Source organism: Brachionichthys hirsutus, chromosome 22, assembly GCF_040956055.1.
Source record: "Brachionichthys hirsutus isolate HB-005 chromosome 22, CSIRO-AGI_Bhir_v1, whole genome shotgun sequence".
In the NCBI taxonomy this organism is placed as follows: Eukaryota; Metazoa; Chordata; class Actinopteri; order Lophiiformes; family Brachionichthyidae; genus Brachionichthys; species Brachionichthys hirsutus.
In genome coordinates, this window is record NC_090918.1 from 1944122 (window position 1) to 1968601 (window position 24480).

Below are 24480 nucleotides of genomic sequence, written 5' to 3' on the forward strand. Positions count from 1 at the left end.
CACCGTGCTGCCCAAACGAAGGCAGAGACAGTCCCGGACAATTGTTGTGATGTTGTATTAGATTTGAACAGTGGGGGGGGGGGGGGGGGTAAAGCATAAAGAGTAAAGAGGAGTGTGGCACAAGCATACCTGTTGGAGAAGAGAGAAAAAGTGAACAAGATGGTGCCTTCTGGTGACCAGAAGAAATAAACAAGGGACCTCACTGGAGTGTTGGACTGTTGAAGATGTGTTAGCAAACCTCTGCAAAGTTTGTAGAATATAAGGGGGGGCTGTGTATGTGAACCAGACAGAGAATATATACTGGTATATACTTTTTTTAGCCTGATCCATCCTATCTATTTCTCCACTGGATCATAACCACAGTCAGGATAGAGAAGGCAGTCAAGTGTTATGAGACTTCAGAAGATACGAGTGCCTTTGACACCGTGCCCACTTTTGATTTTAATCCAAACATTGGATTTGACCCTGAGATAATTCACGCTGCAGGAGGCTTGGAAATCTAGAAATCTATTGAAAAGCCTCCAAGGTGGGTCTTGAGATAAGGATATGGATCTTAAGTTTTCAGGACAGAACAACCCCTGCATGTTTTATCAAAGTCATCTAGAAACACATGTCCTTAATTAGGATATGAGCTGGAACTCACCACATTTAACCGTAGAGTTTATGATGACCAAAAACACACATATTTGCACCAAAATAAAAATCAAAGACTATCCTGACCTGAGGAATCTGGATATTCCCCGATTTCATTATCCAAACATTATTTATCCCGCCCTCCTCCCTTGTATCTTTCTTTCTTTGGTGTTTCTTTTTGCTCTTCGGGGGGTCCAACTACTATTTTTATTGGCCACAAGACTGCCGTGCGTTACTGTGTATATGACACATGCAAACATAGTTATACGCATGTGATCACTCAATAGAAACACACACATGCAGAAACAATGTGTATACTCACAAAGCCATCAATGCACAATCAAACAGCTCAAAAAAAATGATGGGGTGTTTTCTACGGTACATTAGCTCAACACACAAACCGTTGAAGTGATTTGCCCCCCCACCCACCCCACCCACCGTGCACGCCTGCCAACACTGATTCAATTCTGTGCAACTTCTTACAGCACAGATGCCTTTCTTCAGTAGACAACCAAAGCGGTTGCTTTTCATGGTTTAAAAGACCATCGTACAATTTCCCACCACCAAAACTACACAAACTGGTGCACATGTTCACGTACACACAAACAAGCACGTACACACACCTTTAATTACATCTTTTCTGCGGGACATTAACTATAGTGCAGTAATTAATGGGAGAGACACGGTGTTCAAAAAGACAGCCTTCTCTCAGCCGACTGGATAATGCACACCAAAACAATGGCTTAATGAGTAAACACGCTGCACGTCGCATGAATAAATTGCTCGTGCATTCGCCATTCATTTTCCATATTATAGTCTGAAAAAATAAATCATAAATCAAATGGTCGGGAAAGAGAAAATTAGAGCAACTTTTAGTGCATTTGTGTGCATGCATGCTTTAGGACCCTCTGTAACGTGTTCTTTTATTAGAATTATTTGGTTGTTTGTGCCCTTACATCTATTCATGAAGGAGTTTGTGTGCATCTGATGAATCTGTGCTCTCGCTTGTGGGTAAAGTAGGAGGTTATGTAGTATTTATATTTGTGTTACACTTGCGTTTCTGAGTGTTTTACAGTACCAGTACATATGTAGCACATCTATGTAGGTATGTAACTCACTGAGAGGAGCTTCCACGTGATAGGTCGGACTTGTCGTGGTATACCAGACCAGCTGAGTTTCCGTAGTTCCTCTGTTAAATGACAAAAATATTAGAGAGACATATTAGATTCACCATAGAGACCTTTAACACAGACTTTCAGTTCCCTCGGGAACCCAATAAACATTTAAACGGCAGGACCGTAACTTTTGCAGCCGTTTTATTTCCTAACTTCTTGTCACATGTTATGATAATTAACAGAATAATGAGCATATATCGTGTGTCAGTAGCTACTGTTACATTGTCTGGAAGCCAGATTTTCTTTGAATAACACCTAACTTTTGAATTTAAAGATTTTAATCTCAAATCTTGATTTTGAAAACAGCATCAAAAATTCTTCACAATATTTTTCCCTTCAAGCTTTTTTTGTACAGAAACTATGTTGCTAGTTATCGCAACAAATAAAACCTGTGTTTTTATAATAATATCTATTCCCCTGCACGTAGCTATGTCCAACTAGCTCCTGAGGTAATTACATGAGCGAAGGCTTTAAAATCTTCCAATAACATTTAGTAATTTAAACCCAAAAAACTACATTTTCCAAACGATTAACCAGTCAGTCATTCTTGGACATCATTCATTCAACAACAACCATAACCTCGCTTACCAAATTTCCATTTATATCTCTTTTCTTTCACCAAAAAGATCTGATGGGGTTAGGAGTGGATTATCATCTACAGCGCTCCCCAGACGAGTGGGAGAGCCGCAAGGCTATTACGGAAAATAAATCTGATGGAAATGTGCAAATTGAACTTTTAAATTGTCGGAGTAGTTCCCTTTGGGTTCATGAAGACCCAGAAAATATGGCTTAATGTTAGGTGCTCCACATTATATCTAGCCCTTATCCCTCGGTCCCTCTAACACAGGCACACACACACATTGGCGCTAGGAGAGGATGGGAGTGTGCAGAGACTGAAGAGAAAATGTTCTTCTGGTATTTAGACCAGCTGTGTTTTCCATTTCATTTCATTTTTAGTGAATAAAGCTTGACATGGGGACTACAGTAAAGACCTCCTATTGAAATAGATTTTAAAAAAGTCATTAAAAGAAGAGGTTAAGCTACTGTCACTAACAGTGATCCAACCAAATGACTTAAACGCAGTCCACAAGCAAGTTCATAAAACATTTCAGATGTTGGCGGGTGGATAATACATGACGCATTATATTTGCAACATGTTCTTCGCCCAAATAAATGTGCCTAGAGGGAGGTGAAAATCACTGAATGCTGAAAAACAATTTAGTGTGAACAATTCACCTAAGCAGGTGAGGGGGAAGCCGGCGAACCGGGAGTTAACCCATGAGTCACGGGGAGAACACGTGAACTCCACACAGAAATAATTGAACCCGGAACCTTCTTGCTGTGAGGCAACAGCGCAACCCACTACTCCAGCGTGCCGCCCCATTCATTAAATCGATTAAATTCATTAAAACAACTTGCTTCACCCGAACTGAGACAAACGCACAATTGCAATGGAAATCTCTTCAGTTGTAATTGCACTGACTATTTATCTGCATTCCAAGGCTGAAGGAAAGACGGAAATTGATTTATTTGCAAATGAAGTGGCGCTGCCTTAACATACTTTTCTGGGGGGGGGGGAGGAAGTAATGAACAAGCTAAGTTCTCTCTCTACTCTTATTCAAGGCGCCGGGTGGAAATAGATGGGCCTTTCGCACAGAGTGAACATTATTGATTAGCAGTGCCAAATGACTCATTCATTCACAGCGCCTGTTCTTCAAAGCAAATGCAAATGCAGAGCCAGTGACAGATAGCAGAATAGAAAATAGTAATCAGCTAAACAGCAATGGGCTAAGTCCATTGGCTAAATTGAGTGAAATGCATCGGAGCTTGTTCAACTCACGGTAGTAGCTATTTATTCACTACACTTGCTGTGCATCTTCCACTTGAAATTTCTCCCTCACCTTGTCCCCCCCAGTGACTTTAATTACATAGAAATTCAATACTGTGATCTAGTGCACAACACTTGGAGTCACAGCCCCGCCGTAAAGGGAAGGTTTTGATTACCCCGAGGTCACATGTGCAGCAGCAAGTCACATTTATAAAGAAAAACTCACTCAGACATGACAGACATTTAAATCTGCAAAGCAAAGTTGCCGCAGGGTTTTTCCAGGCATATTCTGTCATTGTGTTGCTCCAAGGGTTTCTCTTACACTAATTTGTTCCAAAGCACCAATAACGAACACAGCCCACAACATTGTGTTTGTTATTGGTGGTTTTCTAGTTCATTCATGTACTTCATTTGACTTTCTTGATGGATTAAACTGGTCGTGTGGTCTTCCACAAAGTTTGTTCCAACCCAGACATTTCTCAGAGTTGGTTTTCCTTTTATTGAAGGGAATAAACCATACACCACAAAAGTGTTATGTGAGTGTTGTACATAATCGTTGCTTCCGTCCATTGTGTGTCCTAAATGGCATGTTCATACCATCTGCAAATACAGGTATCCATTAGGTTGCATTTAATCACATCTACCCTCTACACACGAGTGGGACAGCTGCAGAGAAATTAGGCAGAAGCTATTTCCAACAAATGCAAGTATGAATTTATGTGAGCCTCTACATTCATTAACAGCTAGTCAAGGATGTCTTCCTCCTGCTTCGCACACTTTGAACATTCATTTTGCACTGACAAAGAGACGAGTCCATGAATCCTGTTGATTTGGGTTTAATTATACTATGTACTATTCCCTACCCATTTATCAAGGTAAAAAAGGATTGTAACATCCAGTCCCATTCCGGTATGCAGTCAGACAAGTTTGGCTCAGGGATGAGGATGCCCCTGCCGTGCAGAGTCCAGTGCACTTTGGGTGATAACACCATATCCTGTGTTTGTAAAACTGATCATCTGGATAAACCAGTGACTGCTGGGAAAGATCAGCTGGCAACTAGGGAAAGACCTTGTGACAGCTTGGAAAGACTGCAGACAGGAGGGAAAGACCCCGCCGGGCCTGCCACAGGCTAGCTCCCTGTGGTGGGAGGGGTATGGCACTGTAGTGCACATATCCCACCCAATATTGGCTACGAAAAATCTAAATGAGAAAATACCCCTAGAATCTGCGAGAGCGGGGGCGGAAGATGATTCAATGGCAGACCACACGGTAATTGACCCTGGAATGAACTCGACAATGAACATGATGATCAGCACTTTACCTGAGAAAACAACATCAACTCCAGGAAAAACGCTCCAGAGTTGCATTTGTGGCTGGGCGAAGGTTACATCTGCTGCAGGCCTAAAGATACATCAAGGCAGGAAAAAATGTTTGAAGAAAGTGGTGCAGGGATCTCGCATCGACCACTACTTCTTAAGAAGCAAGTCGAGTCAGTCAAGTGAAGTTCAGCGGCAGGACGTAAACCATAGTCCGCAGGACATCAATCCCCCTGTCCAAGAGGAGGAGGAATCAAGCACAGCAGAGTACCATGAGCCTAGCATACAACATCATGCAACAGAAACGAAGACCCAGGAGCGGAAGTCACCCATTAACTGGCCAAAATCCTGTGACAAAAAGGTATGGGAAACAGTCAACACAGACCTCATATTGCTGTTGGAGCAGCTTCGTGGAAATGCAGTGAAGAAACTGGATAGAATGGGAGAGCTCATTTACAACTATGGAGCTGAACGCTTCGGCGCTGCAAGCAAAAGGAAGAAAACACCATCCATCCCTATTCAATCCAGGAGACAGCAGGAAATAATTCAACTGGTCAAAGAAAGAAGGCAGCTGAAGAAACAGTGGAGGAAAACCACAGAGGAAGAGAAGGAGGGCATAAACGTGCTGCAGGCAGAAATTAAGAACCGGCTATCAGTACTGAGAAGAGCTGAAAACCTGAGAAAGAGGCGTAGAAAGAAGGAATGGGCAAGAGCTAACTTCTTCAAAGACCCTTTCAAGTTTGTAAAGGGTCTGTTCACGAAGGAGAAAAATGGAAATCTCCAAACAACAAGGGAAGACCTCGAAGCCCACCTATCACAAATATACTCCGACAGCCGCCGACATGAACAGGTCTCACTACCACATGACATGCCACCGTTACATCCTCCAAAACATCAGCTAGACGTCAGCCCTCCCAAGTGGAGTGAAGTAGAAAGAACTGTACGCCGAGCAAGAGCAGCATCCTCCCCCGGGATCAACGGGGTGCCATACAAACTCTATAAGTATGCACCAGATGTCCTGCGTTTCCTATGGCGACTGATGAGGCTGGTATGGCTGAAGCAGACGATACCAACAGCCTGGCGAAGGGCAGGGAGCATCCTGATCCCAAAGGAAAAGGACTCTACTGATATTAGCCAGTTCCGCCAAATCAGTCTCCTGAATGTAGAGGGTAAAATCTTCTTCAGTGTAGTGGCTCACAGGCTGACTAACTATCTGGAAGTGAACAACTTCATTGACACATCTGTGCAGAAAGCGGGGATGCCAGGCTTTCCCGGGTGCATGGAGCACCTGAGCATGATATGGCACCAAGTCCAGGCTGCAAAAAGGGATGGAAGAGACCTCCATGTTGTTTTCCTTGATTTGGCCAATGCCTTTGGCTCGGTTCCACACAACATCTTATGGTTGGCATTTAGCTATTTTCAAGTTCCAGATGCTATCACTGCCCTCGTCAGGGCCTACTTCCGAGATGTGCAGATATGCCTGTCAACAGCAGAGTACACCACGGCTTGGCAGCATCTGGAGGTGGGCATCATGGCAGGATGCACCATTTCCCCACTTGTCTTCACCATGGCCATGGAAGTCATTATCCGTGCATCTCGATGGGTGGTGGGAGGAGAGCGGCTAAAACCAGGCTTGCGCCTCCCTCCCATTAGGGCATACATGGATGATATGACCACTCTAACCTCGACCATTCCATGCACAAGACGGCTGCTGAAGAAGTTGCAGGAGAACATCGAATGGGCCCGGATGAGGTTTAAACCGAGCAAGTCCAGGAGCTTATCTGTGGTGAAAGGGAAGCTATCAGACCAGCGCTTTAACATCGGCGAGGAGCCCATACCAACTGTGTTAGAGAAGCCAATCAAGAGCCTCGGGCGTTGGTACGATGCAACCCTTAAGGATATGGTTCAAGTGGAGCAGCTTAGACGGGATGCCATCAGCGGTCTTCAGAGCATTGACAGGACCATGCTCCCTGGGAGGCTGAAGCTTTGGTGTCTGCAGTTTGGTCTCATACCTCGGCTGATGTGGCCTCTGACCATTTATGAGGTACCGTGCTCGAAGGTTGAGAAGCTGGAGAGGGTCATCAGCTCTTTTGCCAGGAAATGGCTTGGGCTTCCCAGGTGCCTTACCAACATAGCACTGTATGGTAAAGGCATCCTGGAGCTTCCTCTATGTAGCCTCACAGAGGAATACAAGAGCAGCAAAGTCAGGCTGGAGATGATGCTGACAGATTCTCGAGACCCCTGTGTAGCTCAAACCGCTCCTGCAATTGCAACTGGGAGGAAGTGGACTCCAACTGTAGCTATACACCAGGCTAAATCAGCCCTTAAGCACCGGGATATTGTCGGCCACGTGCAAATGGGAAGAGGAGGCATTGGCCTAGAGGAGGGTAAACCATCCTGGTGCAAGGCATCTCCAGCTCAGCGACGTGGGCTGGTGGTCGAGGAGGTTCGCCGAGAGGAGCAGGCTGCAAGGTGTGCAAAGGCTGTCTCACAAGGAAAGCAAGGTCAATGGATGCGTTGGGAAGATGTCGAGAAGCGCAAGCTCTCTTGGAGAGAGATGTGGGACATGGAAGCTTATCGAACCAGCTTTATCCTGCGAGCGACATATGATGTGCTACCATCACCACAGAACCTCAACCAATGGTACGGAGAAGATCCTACATGCCCCCTCTGTCCATCTCCAGCAAACTTGAAGCACATTCTAGTTGGCTGCAAGACAAGCCTTATACAAGGCCGTTACACCTGGCGGCACAATCAAGTCCTGAAGTGTCTGGCAGCTGCACTGGAGAATAGAAGAATGGTCGTCAATGCCCTGCCCCCCCTTTCCTCCCATCTTACATCATTAGGACATTTTGTCCGTGAAGGGGAAAAACAACAAAAAAGATGTATTCCAAAATCAGAGGTAGGACAGATGGGAGCAGCACGGGACTGGAAGCTCCTTGTTGATCTGGAGCAGAGACTCTGCTTTCCAGTGGAGATCGCCACGACCAACCTCAGGCCAGATCTTGTGTTGTGGTCTACCTCAATTCGAAGTGTTTACATCATAGAGCTCACAGTGCCATGGGAGGATAATATAGGCGAGGCCTTTGAGCGGAAGAAGCTTCGGTATGCTGAGCTGGCAGCGGATGCTGAACAACGGGGCTGGAAGACCACAGTCCTCCCTGTAGAAGTGGGCTGCAGAGGCTTTGTAGGCAGGACTGCTACTAGTCTCCTCAGGGGCATGGGAATCCGGGGCCAGGCCCAACGGCAAAACATCAAAGCCCTGTCCAGTGCTGCTGAACGAGCAAGCCAGTGGCTCTGGATCAGGAGAAGAGACAACAGCTGGGCCCCAAAATGACAGAGACAACATCAGGGGGTATAGAAGGGGGTAAGGCAGAGGGGGGCACACCCGGGACGCCAGGTGTTGCTGCTGAACCCTCTTGAGGTGTCGTGGGCCTGTTCAGTGAAACACCTATGATGGAGGGTGCCCACCTGATGACCCCAATGAAACCCTTAGCCCCTTCTATCCTGCCCTGTGATGACTATAATCCCTACCCATTTATCAAGGTAAAAAAGGATTGTAACATCCAGTCCCATTCCGGTATGCAGTCAGACAAGTTTGGCTCAGGGATGAGGATGCCCCTGCCGTGCAGAGTCCAGTGCACTTTGGGTGATAACACCATATCCTGTGTTTGTAAAACTGTTACATTTCCACCACAGAGCATTAATCTCACCATGTGACGCTCTAGAGAGGAGGGGTGAAGTTAAGTGAGGCACAAGTCAGCTAATGGGCTTTACATCCTGATGCAACAGTGAACTCCCGAACTCTCGATGTCGTCCTTTACCATCAAGGGGTTTGCATTGCAGGGCTAGTGAGCACGAAAGACATATATATTCAGGATAATTGCTGTACTTGTATAAAAAAAAAAAAGGTTGTGGCAAGGGAAAGGGGCCAATATTTACTTGACACCATGTGGTGAGCAGAACAAACAAGTACACATTTCAGACACAGACGTCACGTACGGCAGCCTCTACTACCAATCACCCTCCAGCAGCGAACCAAACCACTACAGAATCCAAATTACAGTTACCCAAAATGAGCCCACACGACTTAGTTCCAGAGGTGCTGATGCACTGCAGCGGCACAGTCCATGAAGGCGTGATAATAAGTTGTTGCATAAAAGACGGTTTCTTTTAATGCATCCTTTCAGTTGCACAGATTTAAATTAGTGCTGCGCTAAAATGGTTTGAGATAATGTTATGCAGAAACCATCTTCGATGCAAATACATTCTCACAGGAAATGTGCAGCCTCTTGTTTTATAATTGTTGTGTGTGTGTGTGTGTGTGTGTGTGTGTATAGCCATTGTTATCACAGCCAAAATTCCTGAGTAATAAAACTCCATTCCCTACACGTGGCAGAAAGGGAGTGTGACAAGAGCATAGCTATCATGCAGGCTAAATTGCAGATGTCGTTTCATAAGCGGAAGGCGAGCTCATTTCTCAGAATACATATCCGACTCTCCAGGGCATCTCTTGTTCATTATGAATGAGACAGCCATGACCCTAGCTCCACCTGAATAAATTACTGCATTTCATGACATTTGAAAATTAATCTGTTGTTGTTGCTCAGCAGGCACTTGTCACAATGTGGGTGAAAAAGGTTTCTGTGACTGTCCCAGAGGTGACCGCCTGTCCCCGTCAGATTCAGCAAACAAACTTCAAGCAAAGGAAGACTCTTATACTATTACATCTACTTCAAATTATCGCGTTAATTGTGATTAATTAATTACAGTCCTATTTAGCACATTATGGGTTTTTTTAATGGCGTTAATCTAATATTTAATCTCTAATTTTACTGCTTCATGCCGCCATTCTTTGTAAGGAGTTTGTTTACTACCGAAGCAGCCCAAATTTAGCACATCAATGCAAAGCACCCAGTTGCTAATGCAGCCACAGCTAATGTTAGCAGCAAAGACATCAGCAACTTCGCGAGCCATAGTAAAGCTCTTCACCAAACTAAACTGGAGGAGACGCCCCGCGTATGAGCAAGCTGACAAATGCACCTGCCAAGTGGATAGTGATGAACGAGGGGTTAACAGAGGCGTTGCAATCTGCGTCCAGCGACGCATCACTTATACTTTAAACAAATAGTTTCATTACACTGTTTGTGAATTATTTGGTATTTAGTATTTTGCAACAATGATATTATGCAACCTCTTCCCCGATGGCAGGACAAAAATCTGATATTTGTTTTTATTATATTATTTTATTAGTTAGGATCATATTACATCCTATTAAATGTAATAATGAGAAAGTGAGCATGGAAAACACTCAGAAAACACATGTAATGCACCTACAGCCAGTCTTCCGACCAAACAGATGACGTTTTAACACTAGCCCTACCTAACAACCTACATTTGATGTATTTTAAGTTGTTAGGCACCATCAAAATCAGTTGTCAAAAGTTTGTGCCCAGTGTGCTTTGATTTAAAAGAAAGAATGTGTCTTCTTAGTTATGACTAGAGCAAAAAATGTAAATGCAGGATCAGGTTCACCTTCAAGTATATGATGGTGTACCTAATTTAATAAAAAAAAGGTTTGTCTCAGCAGTGCCACAAGTGTAAAAAGTCGGTCAAGAGCCTTGTAATCTGTAGGACTAAAAAAAGATTAGAAACTCTAGATGTTATTTTAACAGCTCTCTGCAGAAAAAAAATGCAGCGGAAACTCATTAAAGCAAAAACTCAATTTAGAGTCAATTCACCCCACAGGCAATCATTCCAAAGCATACATTTAGAAGTACAAGCGGGGGCATGCGGAAACAGAATTTCCCTTTCGGGACCAATAAAATATCACATTATTATTATATACATGCTCTGGAATTAGTGCGATACGTATTGTGGGTGTTTATCATGCTGGCAAGCTGAAACCTCAGAGGGATCGGTCTGGAGAGTCCGTCTCAACCCCGGAGGAAACTGGATCCTGGCATGACAAACACCTGTAACATCAGCAATGTGCAACTCAAGGGCAATTGCTGCTATTCCTTCTACTGCGCGCCTACTATTCCATTATGCATGAACTTAGAAGGGTGCACTTTGTCTTGGCTTAAGTTAGGCTGAGGACCACAGGGGGTGATTAGGACACCATGTACCTTCTGTTGAACACCCACAACAGCTGCTCTGACGTGGGACCCTCAGAGGTAATGAATGCTCAATGACTCTTGCAACATTCAGAGGGCAAAATATAACTAAGCATCACGTTTGCATTACTTTAAAACTCATTTCATTAGCTAGCTACGGAACCAAAAGTGTTTCCCAGTGCATGCAGTCCACACCTCTCATCCCTCGTCAAAGTTTGGTGACTTTATAAAGTCCGCTTCAACTTTACTTCAGAGAATGTGCGTATTCATCTTTCTAGACTTTTCTGAATTAAGCTATTAACGATTATAGATTTTCTTTAGGAATTGGAAATTATGACAAATGCATACCGCATGATATCTGAAGCACATAAACACAAAGCACCTTACATTTTATTGTAAAATGAACTAGCTGAAAAGAAAAAAAATGTGCATTTTTCATAGAATGTTAAAATTGGCCCCTTGCAACCCGTTTTATATTTGAAAATTTTATTAAGATGTATTTGCAGAGCAGAGGGTATAGCATAGACACAATGTCAGCACTTCAATTGAATCAAAGGATTCATTCATCTAGTTCTTATTACAACAGGCAAGGGCCCCCACTAGAATTATGCACACCTTCATAAAGGACTGTTCCTTTCTGTAGACCAACCCAATGGAGCTTCATTAGTCGAGGGTCGAGGGTTCTGACTAGAAATGACAACGCAAAATGCGGAATTGCGGTGAAGGGGAAAAAAAAAAGCCTCAATCAAGCAGTTATGAGTGCGTGTGAGTGTGCATTCCTACAATTCTTGTGTCTGCCTGTCTGCCTGCCCGTCAGTCAGTCCACCTGCCTGTGCGCACAAATCTGTGTGAAGGCCAGTTAAAAGAATAGAAGAAGTGCTGTCAGTCAGTGCCGGCTGAGCAGGAAGTTGATATGATCACGAGGGAAGATGCTTGGCAGGCCAGAGCCATGCACTATTCAAGCATCATTCAGACGGAGCGCGACCACTCAGGCAAAACCCCACAAGGTTCTTGGCCACACACACACACACACACACACACATACCTGCCAAAAGAGGGTTTTGTATTCTTCAGCAATGGTTATGTCAGCAAATCTAAAATCAAGATTGCAGCGCTCCAAGTTTAACCAAAAGTTGCACAACTGTAAGTGATGTTTGGAAGAAAAAAAAATCAAAACACTCAAAAGTCGATACTTAGTGTAAGATGTCTTTAAACACCCGTGTAATATTCATGGAGGCCAGGGATGAAACTGCAGGGTTAAAAGAGGAGGTACCTGACCTGCAAGCAATGTGCCTCTGTCATTTTGAGTTTTGTTTTTATGGCCAGGGAGTTCAGAAAAACAATACAATGGGGACAGACACCTTTATCAAGCAGGGTATTAAAAAGTTAAGCTCCCTTCCTATAAACCTTGAATGCCGTGAGAGCGTCCTGAACGGTCTATCTCATCTAAAGGACAAAGCGATGGCACAAGGGAACAGGCGGCTCGTAAACAAATGGGACTCTTGTATAAAAAAATAAAATAAAAAAAAGGTACCCCTCCCTGGATTATACCTGCTCTGGAGGCCTGATGGATGGCCCAGATGGCTGCGAGAGGACAACGCACACAGAGGAGTGTACAGGTGTGTGTGTGTGTGTGTCATTTCTGACCACAAATAACTCTGTTATTGGAAAATCAATATCTAAAATTTCAATTTGGAAACATGTTTTATACACGACTGTGCACACACAGTCGTGTATAAAACAGTCAACATGATGAGGTAGCTAAAAATCGGGATTCAGGCCATTGATCAAAAACAACAAGCAATTTGAAGATGTTCCTGTTGGATGGACTTTTCATTTTCATTGGTTGGTCAATATATTAGAAGAGATATAAGAATAATTGTTAAGATGACTGTTAATGATGAATAAAAACCTTCATTAACACATTTCTTTTACCGTAATCTTCTCATCGGAAAGAAAGGGTGTAAAATTCCCAATAACGGCAATTACGTAATACGAATAAACTCAGACAGACGACCTGGGAGTCTGGAGACGGCTGGTGGGCAGAGCAACCTTATTAGGTCAGGTGTTTTGCCCAGGGATGTGCACGGAGGCAACACACACATGAGCAATCATGCATAGCGCATAGTTAATAAAATAATATTTTGCTTTCAGATGTGATTGGGGGGGGGGGGAGAAATAGACATAAATGTCAATGACATGGAAACTTTCGCTGTGTGAAGCCGTTTACTGTATATTTACCCATGTAGACCGTCTAATTCTCTATCATTGCTTGTGATACACGCCTCTGAAATTGTCACACATGGACAGTACTTTCAAGCGAGGCATTAGGACTGCGTTAAATTGAATTACATGACCACTTCCCCCCCTTTGATGGTGGCTATTAACTTTGCAAACAGTGTTGACGGTAAGCCTATCATATGGTGGCTGCTGTATAACAGGATTGCGGATTGTGGCAGTGCAGCGTGAGCCAGTCAGACAGGAAGTAGCATGCCTCCTAACCGCAGCTGCAGTCAGGGCGATGACTGTTGGGAGAAGTGTACAATAGTGGTGGAGGTTGAACTAAAAGCTGCAGCACCCCCCCAACAGAGGGCAGAGACACACCAGCAGGCAGCAGGGCAATAAGAGGAAGTGGAATGTGTTCTTATCCTCATCTTTATTGTTATGCTATACAACTACCCTATGGTGTAGCATGTGAACATGTGTGGGAGCGCACGTATGACGTGGGTATAATGGCTGAACAAAGAGCGAAAACAAAGCGAGATGAAAGAAGAGAAGACAGAAGAATAAGGAAAGGAGAGAAACGGGGTGCGAAAGATAGAGCAAGGATAAATAGCAGAGGAGGAGGGAGAAAATACCATTGCCATAGCAACAGCAGTATTTCTGCCATCCAGCAATAACGGCTTGATTTCAGATGCCAACTCTTTGTTTTGAGAATCAAATAAAAAGAAAAAGAAAAAACTTTCAGTAAAATCCGGCCTGATGAGCTGCAATAATAACATAACAAGCGTCTCCAGAAAGCAAACGACTGCACATTAGTCTCGTGGTGAAAAGAACTCACACACAGGCTTACTTACTTGACCACACAAAAACCAAACCTCAAAAACAAGCATACCTTCATCCTGATGTTGCACACGCTTGCATGAAAAATAAATAGATAAAACTTTCCAACTTGTTTTTATAAACTAGTTTCTGCTCATTGCCACCATTTGACAATATTGACAATATAACCTTCAGTGTTATTTACGTTTATGGTTGTCTCGTTGCTGCCAGCTCATTTGAACATTCTCTCTTTATCAAGCTTGTGTTTTTTAAACACGCTGGAAAGCTCTTCCTTGTATTGAGGAGGAAACAGTACAAAAGTTGCTTATTTTTTTGTCCAATCAGTGAGAGTCAGCCCGGACATCCTCCTTACTGACCCAATACTTCCTGAATCAGCAGTTACTGCCACCATGGGGCTGTTTATTTATTTATCTTGCAGCTGGAACAATCCAAGAAGTAAATTTAGCCAGATGGGGCTTTTTTTTTGGTCAAAGTGCACAATCAGTTCCTCAAAACAGTGAAATGATGGAAATCTTTCTTTTAAACAATACAGCTTCAGTTTTAAATTATTCTGATGAACCTATTTTAATGTAAAATTTGGCAATTAGGAACTAGATCTGTACGAATGGCTCTAGAGTAGACTGGGAAAAACTATGCTTGTTTAAAAAACTGACTAAATGACTTTCTCTCCCAGCTGAAGTGGCTCAGCGAGCGTTCTGCGGGTGCTGCGTTCAGGTTCGCTCAACAGACGAGTTCGCCTCAGGACATCAGGAATAATTAGCAGAGATCAACCTGGCATCAATCATCCCTCCCTCTCACAGGTTATCATCGCCTTCTATGTGACCTTACATGCTAAACGGACTGCTGTCACAGTTTGTCGCAAGGTTCAACGGAGATGCGAGTCGAGATGGTGGTGGAGGTGATGGAGGGTGGGTGGGGGAGGTGGTCAAGATGTCAGTGCAATGGAGATTTGGAAGGTAAGTTGAGCAGATATAACATGATCAAAAAGCAGAAAGGAAAAAGAAACACACACAAATGAAAAGTGAGTAACTGTATGGACGGCTGCACCAGCTGTTCCATCACCCTTCACCTGCTGCACCCTCTGAGGTCAACCGAGCTACAACACGACCTGGAGGGAGCTACGGTGCAAAGTTATCATCCTGCTTTAGAAAAATGAAACACATTAACCGACTCAGAAAGACAAAAACACGGCTGGACCCCAGTGACCAGCAGGCATGACGCATCGGGGGGGGGGGGGCTCAGCCCAAATACGCGGAGCGTGCCCGCAATTAATTCCTCCGCCGTTCAAATGACTAACCGGCGAATCAGCTCCCCTCTCCATCAAGCCAAGGACAGTTGGTCAACTTCCTCTTTTAAACCCGTCATCCCTGTAATCTCTTAAGTAAAAAACAAGAAGGCAATAAATAATGAAATACTCAATGTAAAATAATTAAACTCCAAGGTCTAAAAATGTCTCATGACTCCAATAAAGCAATATTATTTATTTGTGTCACAGAAATATTTTGTTACTGAGGCCTAAAATTCCATCAGATGGAGGTGATTTCATTCATTTCTCTTGAGCAGTCTCATCAATATCCCATTTTTCCTTGCTGCTGCAATGACCCGATTTCCCCATGGGGATCATTAAAGTTTAATCTTATCTTATCTGGCCCTATCCCTCTACCCCCCCCCCCCCCCCCAACCCCTCCCACCAATCTTTCACTTAATTATGTCCCGTGAATGAAGTTCATCTTTCATGCTGCCAGCAGCCAGGAGCGTTACTCGCCCGGTTCTGGGTCTGTCTAATCATGGCGCAGAGACTAAACTAAATTTAGACAGTCGGCTTGTGATGCCTGGAAGGCCTTAATGGGGGCTGACACCTCAAGACACTCTGCTGATGTACAGGATACACTCTGCCCAAGCGTGCGCAAAACCCAGCAGTGACTAACAGTGACGACTTGTGCACAAGTTTTGTTTCGTTCAAAAAGTTTTCAAGGGGATCCTGGCATTGTGGTGAGGCGCTGCTTTGCTGACTAAAGTCATTCGTCGTCTCGTTAATGCCTCTCTAGCGTGAGCAATTCCAAGTTGGGAACATGTGGCGAGAAAAGTAAAGGGAGCAAAATCACATTCTCTTCATGAAATTGTCGCCGATTCATTCTGTAAACTCACAGAGTATAATTTGTCTGTGTGGGTTTTCACAGCGGTCTAGAAAGCCCATCAGTAATTGGTATAATTAATCTTTTATAGTACAGTAAATATATTGAGGAATTTTTGAGGGCATATTTAGGCCTTCTGCTTAAAAGCAAATGATTAAAAATAGAAGTTGGATGCTTTCTGTAAATTAGAACCTGACTGACAAATCAGCCACCAGAAAGCAGCGATCGGGTAAACTCTTTCATACCTGTCAACTAATACGGTTTGCCCGTATTTTCGTACGGGAACATTTGATTTTTGAGCATACGGCGTACTGTGGAAAATAGTACGGGGAATCTATAAATAGGGGGAAATTAAAGATAAAGCAGGTATTCTGAAAATACCGTGGCAAAATGAAAAAGCGAAGCCGCGAAAGGAAATGTTCTAGAATCAAGTCACAGTTAGCAGACGAACTTCTCATTTTACACTTCCGTTGCATTCATGAACACATGCGAAGAAGCATTTCCACCACTTTCCAACTGCGATTCTACACCACCCACCACCGTTGCTACATTGGGGAGGCAGTTAATTTGTACGGCTTTAAATGGGTCCCGAGTCCGGCTGGCAGTGAAAAAGTGGTGTGCTCGTTGATTTATCATTAACTATGTATATCTTATCCATCATTAGATATATGTATATAATACATTCAAACCTGCCAGCAACAGAGCTATGTCTTCTGAAACACTGTAAGGCTGATGAAGCACAGCTGAGGAGGCAGAATCCCGCTGGAGTACGATGCAAAGATCTGATTCAAAGGCTTGTTTCTTTAAAATAGCTTGTGTCAAATTAACGCCTGGTACCCTTTGAGAACAGAGGATCCGGTGATTAAAGTGCCGTTTCAAACTGGAAATATCTCGGGCATTCCTTTGCGTTTCCTTGGCACATATCTCGGGCATTCATTTCCTTTCCTTGGCACATTTAAGGTACCGTATTCGGACATTGCAAACAACCCATTCCTGCTAACCAAGCACTTTTTTTAGTTCTCTCCCCCCGGTCTCACTTCATGGCCCCCCTTGTGTCAGGTGCACACAAATTTACACACACACACACACACAATACAACTATATGCAAGCACACACACAAAAGCACTAAAGGACAACAGATGTATATTTCACGGAAACACAGAACAGAACCCTGTGGGGTTCTTCACGGAGGTTCAACGAAGAGTTTAATGGTCCGTCCTCCCAGAGTAATACACACAACGGCAATCATTTTTATGAGTCCGTCTCTTTGCTTTTGTCACAAACTAACTGATATCGTGGGACAACAACATTGTGAAGGACGTTTGCCAGATATTTATGAAATATAATCTATAGGACTTGTATGACAAACTTTTATTCGTTCCTCACAACACAGTTTTTGCTCATGCCTCTTCTATTTGAGTCGGACACGGACATGGATGCTGTGATGATTACCTGATGAGTGGCCAAACACGTTCTACTAAAGCTACTGGAGCAACATCAATTATTGGTGATGCTTTTGCAAAAATATTTAAAGGTGGTAGCTTCAGCAATCTAGCAAGAATACAGAAATATGTCCAAAAGTAAATTACTACAAAAAAAAAATGTAACCGGGCTATGAGCTCGAATGTTTGTCTGAGTTGCAGCTTGTATTGTCCAACTTTCTGTTGTTTCCTGAATGCAGCATAGGCAGCCAGGCATACACAGTCAATGCACCAGATGCGTCCCAGAAGGTGGACACTGCTGCCGTTAAACAAAGCTCGACGAGCAACTTCACCAACTCCTAACAAACCGCCGCTTAGAATACAAAGAACATGAAAGGCGTCGGTTTAAAACAGATGTAAGGTTTAAACCAGCAAAAGTGCCAGCATACAAACACACTGAGCAAACTTCAGCTAGAACAGACAAGACTAAAGCTGTCACCAAGTACATCACAAAACTGAATGATTCACTTTTATCGTATAATTAATATACAATCTCCTTGACCAAGCAGTTTCCATTGATATCATTAGTGGACAAGAATGAATGCCCTGTTAACAGGACAGAGCTAGCGCAACATCCTGGTCAGACAGATGGCCGTCCACCGTGAGCCTTAGGTTCTGTCCAAGGTTTCTGCCTGTTAACGGGAAGTTTTTCCTCGCCTCCGTTGCCAAAGTGCTTGCTTTTGTGGGTCAAGTTGGGTTCTGTCTTTCCCTGCTACTCCTGTAAAGTGCCTTAAGATGACTTTCTGTTGAGATCTGGCGCTATAGAAACAAAATTGAACATGTGAATTTTATAAACAAATATAAAATATTATTGCTTTCTCACTTTCATTCTTGTAAACGTAGCCTTAAAGATTGTACAGAACCGCTAAAGATGCAGCCATCATTGGTCCTTAACAAGATACTTGTCGAATAATATCCTGTTTGAAAGTAAAAGAATGATCGCTGAATCAAACTCGACATTCAACACAGTGACTCGAAAAGGTTCAGCCCACAATCTCATTCAACGGCTTTGATACAGTGAATTAACAGTCAACAAGTTGACCTGTAGCACTTTCTAGAACATCTCAAGTTAATTCAGTTTCAGAGGACAAAAGTTTAACTGTAAAGAAGAGGTCCGTGAGGGTTTCTTGGCCCCTGGAGGACAGCGGTAGAAAACCGTCTCTGTGGTTGGACAAACAATAAAGGCCTGTCATTTTGTTAGAACAAAGGCCTGTCATTTGGCTTTGTTGTTGGAGGTCCTCCCCACCCCCCACTTGTAATCTGCATGTCCAGATGGTGGGATGACTTTACAGCTCACAGCATCGTTAAAAGTGCAGCACAGCTGGCAGATGAAGTGAGCGAAGAACGAGTGAGAAAAGAAAGTGAACAAAGGAAATGAAAAGGCATGAGACCTCCGAGAATAAAAAAAAGGAAAAACATCAAGTGAGCAACAAGGAAACAAATGGTAACACAAGCTGAGAAATGAGTAGAACGGAGTATCTCGTACCCAGTTCTGTGTTGGGCCCAGCCAGCAACTGCTTAAACTTATCCAGACGGGAGGCTTCCCTCTCGGTCATGGCCGGGGTGCCAGATGTGTTCTGGTCAGCCATGCGAGCCACGAGTGGGATGACGGGCGGCCGGTGGGGCAGAGACCGCTGTCTGTGGAGCGCTGCATGCTCGCCTGCTGCATCTGGAGGGAGGATAGAGAGTTTAAACAAGTAAAACCATCACAAAAACACGCAAAACACACGAAAGGCCCTCCGCCAAGAGAGTGCATGCTAATGTTTGGCAAGGATAATTAACCCTGTCTGCACAAAACATATGTGGCAACAATCATGGACATACCAATGTAACATTGTTTTGACTACTGTATTTTAGCATATATTTTTTGAATTATTGTTAAAGGCTTGTTTTACAAGGAGCCTCCAGGGACGCAGCTGCTGTGGTTTCTAATTCAAATGCAAAGCTTTCGTAAATTGCAGATAAACACATTCATTCAGTCTGCAGAGGGCCACATGCCGCCCCCCCCCCCCCCCCCCCCCCAGATGTCCAAGAAACAGTGCAGTGAAAACCACATAAACAAGTTATGAACAAGCAGGTCAGGTCGGGGCTTAAGAAAACTAGAAAGCCATCTCATTTAATATCCTTTTCAGTTTTTACAGGAACAAATAAAAAGGAACAAATCTGCTCTTGACTGCTTTATTTGCACTTGGAAAAATTAAAAAAAAAGATCGTTACAGCTGAAGAAAGCTTCTCTGCAATTGAACCTTCTGTGCGATTTCCACAGTAACCCATTTTTATAGTCTATTTAATAACCTTAAAAGGTTTATAAAAAAGAAACCCAAGCTAGAGAAAGTTAATAATATTAAATTGTCATCTCAATATACCACATCAGTTATTTAATACTAGGCGCTCACATGAAAATACACAGATAGAGTACTTCCCCTAAACTCCCATTTCAGTAGCAGAAATCAATGTACAAAAGAGGTTTACCACTCTGAATGGAAACGGAAGGAGGAGAGGAGAGGAGACTGTAAGTACAGTCACCGTGCATGAATTAAAGTTTGTGTGTGTCGCTTTTTTTCACAGCATGCTCACTGGAGAAGCAAAACCTGTTGTCTTGCATATCTCAGCGCACGACGCGGCGTGTCTTTGCATCATCCTTTCTGAGGCGATAAGAGGAATTGCCAGGAGGCAACGGTTATCAGCAGCAACAGAGGGAATGGCAGACAAGCAGGCGGCTGACCTGCCAGACAGGAAAACATCAGCGGTGTATTGTGATTGAGAAGTTATTTACTGCTGCTGCGTTACGTCTTTCTTTCTTTATGTTTACAAGGAGGGGACAACGCAGGCAGGAACTAGATTCCGCCTCATGCCCGGTTTAAAGACGGGGGGGGGAAAAAAAAACAGAATCGCATTCGGAGAAGGTTTTGAACAACAATAGAGCAACAACTCGAGCCATCAAGGGAAACACAGACCCAAACTAAACAGGAGGAGGAGGATGAGGAGGAAGAGAGAGTCATCTGATGTTATGATAGCAGAGGAAGGAAGAGGAGAGGAAGGGTCAGAAACAAATGGCTCAAGGATTATTAAGGAAGACTATTCACGACAGCATATTCCTTCTTCCGCGTTCATATTTTGATTATGAGAGGCAACAGGATGACATGGTGTGACATTACATTTCCTACGTTTCCCACAGATTTAGCATTTATTCCAATTGCTAAACAATGTTTTAGTGACTCTAAAAACGTAATGAGAACATTCACAAAATGAACAGAATTTACATGACTTTATGGGCCGGGGAAAATTGTTAAGAACTATTTAAAATTTGTTTTACACAGATATTGTACATTAGTGCCAGATCAAAAACACCAGCAGCACATGCCCACTCCAGTGTGTGATTTTAAACAGCAAGCAAGCTGGTGTTACATGAGAAAAACAGCACGACAGCAGCCGTGGTGAACGGCGGAATAACATGGAATGAACGGTTATTCAAGAGGCGCTGTTAAACGACTGATGGTAGCTGATCAGAGGATCAGAGGATCAGCTACTCCTGGACTTCACATCATCTCTCCAGTCTGAAGACATTTTTGGTTTGTTTCCTTGAGTTAGCCCAGGCATGGGCAAACCCAGGCCCGGGGGCCATATGCGGCCCGTTGGTCTTTTTAATCCGGCCCGCCAAACTTGTCCAAATTATATCATTACATAAAATTGCATTATAATTAAACCTCATTCATTTGACCTTTTCCCTGTAATGCTACCTGTAAAAGGCCAAATCCTTTAATGCAATAGCTTTCATGTGTCATTTATATTAGCGCACACAAATACTCTAGCCTTGTTCCGGCCACTCTGTCAAATTTTAGAACCCATTGTGGCCCGTGAGTCAAAAGGTTTGCCCACCCCTGAGTTAGCCGCTAACTGCTTTGTAAATCCATCGGTAACACACATAACACACTATCAACCCGTCACGTCTGTCCTGCCTAGAATACAGGCATACCAGTCTCATCTTCAGAAAACTGTGTGTAGAACTGGGCTTTTCTCCACTATCCCGCCTGCCCAGCAACAATAAGTGGAACTCCAAAGAGAGTTTACAATGTTTACATTTCAAGTGATGCCGACACTAATATTGAAAGAGGTGGAAACAATTTGTGAGTTTACTGCAACAGTCAGAATGTCAACAGCGCAGAGGCCACAGTTGTACAATAATTAACATTTAAAAAGAGGGTGCGTGATTTGATTTAATGACTCCATAATGACTCAGAGACAAATAAAAAAGATATTTTAAACTTTCTGCCTCAGAACCTGAATATGTCCAGCTGCAACAAACAAGACTGTGACCCGACCCCCCCAATGAAAATGATGTATCCTCTTCTATTCAGTCGATCATGAATTAACCACAAGTTCATACTGTCCCCTAATTATTATGAACTACATTTAAAGTGAGGCTCATTTTGGATCTCTCCAGCAGCAGAAGGTTAAGTCTGTGTCTGGCCACCATCAAAGGTGAAATACACAACCACACGAGGATCTCGGTCCCTGTAAAAGTCCAAAGTCCTTGTCATTGGTCCTAAAAACATCCCCGGGGTAAACTTTAGATGTCTTCCATGACACTACTGGTGCATTAGAAGCTTTCAGTAGGCAGAGCAACGGTGACCACTAACCTTTAGGTGACCCAATTGGAGCTTCGCTGTGGGACTTCACTAAGCGGCCATCAGTATAGGGGCTACTGTGGGAGCCAAACGACATTTCGGGGCTTGTTACATCTCCATCTCCAATCCTGTCCTCTTCTTCCTCCTCGTCCTCATACTCATCATCTGCACAGTCCTCCTGCGTGTCCTCCTGTCTCTGTTCCACCTCTGTAGCGTCATCCTGCCTCTGTCTCTCCTGCTGCTTGCTGTGATTCTCAATCACCTGTTTAGATGTTAGAACAAACAAGGCATGCGCCAGGTGAGCCTGGGCTTTTGTTGATAACAGACAGAAATGTAAATCACCATGCAGAGTATTGAAGGAGAGTGAAAAAGAAGAATCTACTGGACTTGTTTAAGTTTGAAGATGTTTCACCTCTCATCCAAGAGGCAACTTCAGTTCTAACTGGTAGAGAGTCCAGATACTGTAGGTTGATTGATTTACCTTATTTGCCGTCTCCATGACCACCTCAATATTAAGGTTCTGTGCCGCCATGGCCAGCAACTCATCGTCATCATCGCCAACATCCCAGGCGTCACTTGTGATGCTCTCAAACTCCTGAAAGGTGGTGGCCTTCTTGGGTTTACCTGGTGTGGCTGGAGGAGGCTTATTGCCTGCTTTAATCAGGCTGGAGGACAAAAACAGGGCAGTGGAATTAGCAGTGATAAGGATGCTATTTCATTCACTGAGATCAAGGGATGCTTACAAAATCAGAATTCAACTGCACTCAACATTTGCCGTTTCATCATGCAATGCAGAAAAAGGAAGATGAGACAAAGGCAAAGGGAGGTGGAGAAAAGAACCTGCGGTGATTCCTTGTCACGTTTATTTTAATAAAGAAAAATTATTTTCAATAATTGTTTAATTCTAGTAAAATGAAGTCTTATGAAATACCCTATCTATAACACAATTGAATTCAAATTGAGGAATATAAATAAATAACAGTCAGAAGAAAATAAAGTATCAATAAGCTGATTAGATGTATGGGTGTGTGTGTGTGTGTGTGTGCGTGCGCGTAATAAAAGCTAGGTGAACGCAGAAATAAAATATATAATGAAAAACACGAACACAAACTTTTCACATTTGAAAATGTTCTTTGGTATTTTTAAGCTGTACATGCAATATTGTAAGTTCACTCTTTTTATTTCAATTAAACATTAATTCACACACATCAAAATCTTTTTCCCTTGATTTGAATTTGAATTTTTATTTTAATCTTTAGGCTGTCAACCCAGGTAACTATTAACTACATTTTATTGTGTGTTCACTTTCACTGACGCTGAAGAGCAGGACAGGACACACAGGAAAAACAAGAAGCTACTAAGGTTATGCTACTAGTCCTTATATGACATTCCATGATATCACAATTGGTTTCTGGCATCATCTTTCACGTTACCAACTGGGATGTAACAATTTTATAGCATTAATCAATCGCAACTATTAGTCCTCTATGAGTGATGTGTAATAACACTGTTGGGCTGTTGTGCAAACACACCCAATTCAGCCAAATGGTGCTTTTAAAGAATTGAGATGAAATAAAACAAAGACAGTCCCAGTGAATACATAAAGTAAAGTCGGAATATAACAGAAGTTAGGGTGTCATAAAATGTATTTAACATATTAACAGGAATTTTCAAGAATCAAAACAAGCTACACTTTTCCAGCCTAACAGAGCACAATGATGAAATTCATTTTACTTACTTAGCATGGAGGAGTGGGTCGAAAGGTGGATGCTGTGCCCCATAAACATGCTGAATACTGAGGAAGTGAACACAGAATGAATGAGACAATTCATAAGTTATTGTCAAGATAGCCGTGCTAGCTTCTAGTAATAAAACAATACAAATCAATTTTAAATTACAACAACTTAGTGCGATGAAAGGGCTTATGTTTATTTTAAGGCCTTATAATATGGCCATGGTAATATAGTGCCCATTAAATCACTTGTGACAACTCTGTGATTGTGGTGTTGGTAAATTGTAAGTGTTAGCAATGTAGCTCTTATCCAGCTAACAGCAGAACGGTATGGACTGTGACTGCGACGCTACTTTACCTAAGAAATTGCCAT

At 43.1% G+C, this 24480-nt stretch overlaps 1 protein-coding gene across 1 annotated transcript in view; it reads right to left on the reverse strand.

Annotated features, from left to right (window-relative positions):
* Window positions 1–24480, reverse strand: part of tbc1d22a (TBC1 domain family, member 22a) — an 87272-nt gene that overhangs the window by 62496 nt on the left and 296 nt on the right. The window contains exons 2-6 of the mRNA XM_068755065.1: window positions 24114–24170; window positions 22857–23040; window positions 22388–22637; window positions 19234–19416; window positions 1752–1822 (exon numbers count right to left, since the gene is read on the reverse strand). Of these exons, the coding sequence (XP_068611166.1) occupies window positions 1752–1822; window positions 19234–19416; window positions 22388–22637; window positions 22857–23040; window positions 24114–24170 (745 nt within the window). The remainder of the gene's footprint in view (window positions 1–1751; window positions 1823–19233; window positions 19417–22387; window positions 22638–22856; window positions 23041–24113; window positions 24171–24480) is intronic.